This window comes from Procambarus clarkii, chromosome 5, assembly GCF_040958095.1.
Source record: "Procambarus clarkii isolate CNS0578487 chromosome 5, FALCON_Pclarkii_2.0, whole genome shotgun sequence".
NCBI classification, from domain to species: Eukaryota; Metazoa; Arthropoda; class Malacostraca; order Decapoda; family Cambaridae; genus Procambarus; species Procambarus clarkii.
Window position 1 is genome coordinate 39,521,120 of NC_091154.1, and position 2,889 is coordinate 39,524,008.

Genomic DNA, 2,889 nt, shown 5'->3' on the forward strand with positions numbered 1-2,889 from the left:
TTGTGTAAATTACTTAACAGCTTAACGATTCTTCGCGGCAGGGGATCGAATTCCAGGGACCTGCCCGAAACGCTACGCGTACTAGTGGCTGTACAAGAATGTAACAACTCTTGTATATATCTCAAAAAAAAAAAAAAAAAAAAAAAAAAATCCACCCTTTGCATTATAGACCTTCTAACATACACCTGACGCAAAAACTCTGGTCACCATTTCTAACGCAACAATCTGTGAATCAATAGAGTTATTGGTTCCATTCGTTGACTTGAATGTTGCTAGGCTGGCAGCGGGCGGGTGTACACACTTACATAATTTCCAGCCTGGCAAAAGAGGCGTTATAGATGCAAATTTCATTTAGGTGTCTTACTCCTCTTGCTATGGCACAGGCGCCCAGTAACTGGTCAATACGTGCTGCACACAGTGTATATATATATATGTATATATATATATATATGTATATATATATATATATATATATATATATATATATATATATATATATATATATATATATATATATATATAGTCACTTGTGGTGTGATGGTACCGCACTCGTCCACAGCCTCGAAATCCATTTGTTCTGGGTTCGAACCCTGTCCAGGGAGGATGGATTGACTGGGCGCAAATCCTTAACTGTTAGCCCATGTTCACCCCAGCAGTAATTGGGCATCTGGTTATTAACTGACTGACGGGTCTCGTTCCAAAGAAAACCAGGCTTACCATGATGTATGGGAAGAGATATCAGCCTGATAACAGGAGTCAGAAGTCGCCTGCTCCTGTACCACTTGTCTGGGGAAGTATATCTGCTGCGACAGCCCGGTACGAATAAAATCTGGTGACCCATTGAAACATTACTGGTTTATATTGTCGAGTCGTCTGTGGTGGTACAGACACCCGGATGAAGACAGCATCGTAGGAACAGAGCCACCTTCATCCTTAATAACAGTTGGTAAGTTATATATATAACATCACGAGTGTGGTAGTGAACTTGGGGGTGTAAACACGTCACTCTTGTAATTAACCACACACACACACATTATTATGTGGTCTTGAGCTCAGCCACCAGCTTACAGACACTGTCATCAGCTTACAGACACAGCCAACAGCTTACAGACAGCCAACAGCTTACAGACACAGCCAACAGCTTCCAGACACAGCCAACAGCTTCCAGACACAGCCAACAGCTTACAGACACAGCCAACAGCTTACAGACACAGCCAACAGCTTACAGACACACCCAACAGCTTACAGACACAGCCAACAGCTTACAGACACAGCCAACAGCTTCCAGACACAGCCAACAGCTTACAGACACAGCCAACAGCTTCCAGACACAGCCAACAGCTTACAGACACAGCCAACAGCTTACAGACACAGCCAACAGCTTACAGACACACCCAACAGCTTACAGACACACCCAACAGCTTACAGACACACCCAACAACTTACAGACAGCCAACAGCTTATTGACACACCCAACAGCTTACAGACACAGCCAGGAGTGAGGAGACTAAGAGTGCCTTTTCCCCCCCGCAGGACGAGACCATCGCCAACTCCCTCACCATCCTGGACACGAGCTTCTGACATGAGGCCCCCAGCTCCTCCCTCCTCGCACCCGTCACCACCCAGCAGGACCTCAACTGCAACATGTAGAGGCGCGTCCCGGGGGCCCCCGCCGCCGGGCCGGAGGGGCCATGTATGGCCCAGGGTGGAGGCCGTGACGCCGAGGCCGCGATGGAGGCCACGCTGGGGGCCACGGGTGTTGCAACGGCAGTTATGGCGCAGGAGGAAGGTGGCGCTTGCAAGTTGCAAGCAGTTGGCTTGCAGGTTGAAATGGAAGGTGTGACGATGGAAGGGAGCCGTGCCAGGACGGGGGTGGGTGTGGGCAGGGTGGGGTGGGTGGGTGTGGGCGGGGTGGGGGGATGGGTAGAGGGGGTAGAGAAGGTGGTAGTGACTGGATCAGAGGACCAAGAGGAGGAGGTTATGGTCGACCTCTCAGGGGAACCTAAATTCTTAGCCGAGACCTTGATATGAAGGTGAATTCTTTGCGGTGGTTGAGCCCATCTTTTTGTCACCCGGGACCAACCCCTTTTCTTATTATCTCTACTTCTCCCTCCCTTCACGCCCTCTATGACAGCGCCCGCCCACCTTCCTCCAAGCCACGCCCATCTTCCTCCAAGCCACGCCTACCTTCCTCCAAGCCACGCCCACCCTTCTTCAGGCCACGACGACCTCTCCGAAGCGCGCTTCACAGTTTGGAATAAAATGCTGCAATGTTTCCAGATTTGTAAATAATGTTTATGGTGATCCTGCTCCGGACGGCACCAGTTGCAGCCTCATGACAGCTGCCGCCGCTTTCCTTAGGACGCAGTTGCTCTTCTAGACAGCGTAACTGTCGATCTAGACGGCGCAGCTGCCAGTCTAGATGGCGAAGCTGCTGCTGTAGACGGTACAGCTGCTGTTGTAGACGGTACAGCTGCTGCTGTAGACGGTACAGCTGCTGCTGTAGACGGTACAGCTGCTGTTGTAGACGGTGTACTGCTGTTCCTTGAGGTAGCTGAGATATCTGCGTGTGTGTTCTAATAAATTCCAAATGTATCTCATTTATACGTGTCCAAGACACTTTAAAACATATTTTTAAAGAGAATTATACTGATATTATATATATATATATATATATATATATATATATATATATATATATATATATATATATATATATATATATATATATATATATATATATATATATATATATATATATATTAAATGTTTTTAGTCAGTGATATTGTAGAGGTTGTGCCTCACTGTCTTCTACACTCCACCATCATCTTCGGCCTATCCTTCCTTGTCGTCCTCGTGTCGGGTTGGCCCAGCCTATCCCTTCTCTGT

General features: G+C 47.4%; 1 protein-coding gene across 1 annotated transcript in view; it reads left to right on the plus strand.

Annotated features, from left to right (window-relative positions):
• Positions 1-1,923, plus strand: part of LOC123761694 (A-type potassium channel modulatory protein KCNIP1) — a gene marked incomplete in the record, with an annotated part of 348,780 nt that extends 346,857 nt beyond the window's left edge. The window contains 1 exon segment of the mRNA XM_069301524.1: positions 1,534-1,923. Within this exon segment, the coding sequence (XP_069157625.1) occupies positions 1,534-1,581 (48 nt within the window).
• Between the last annotated feature and the right edge of the window lie 966 nt (positions 1,924-2,889).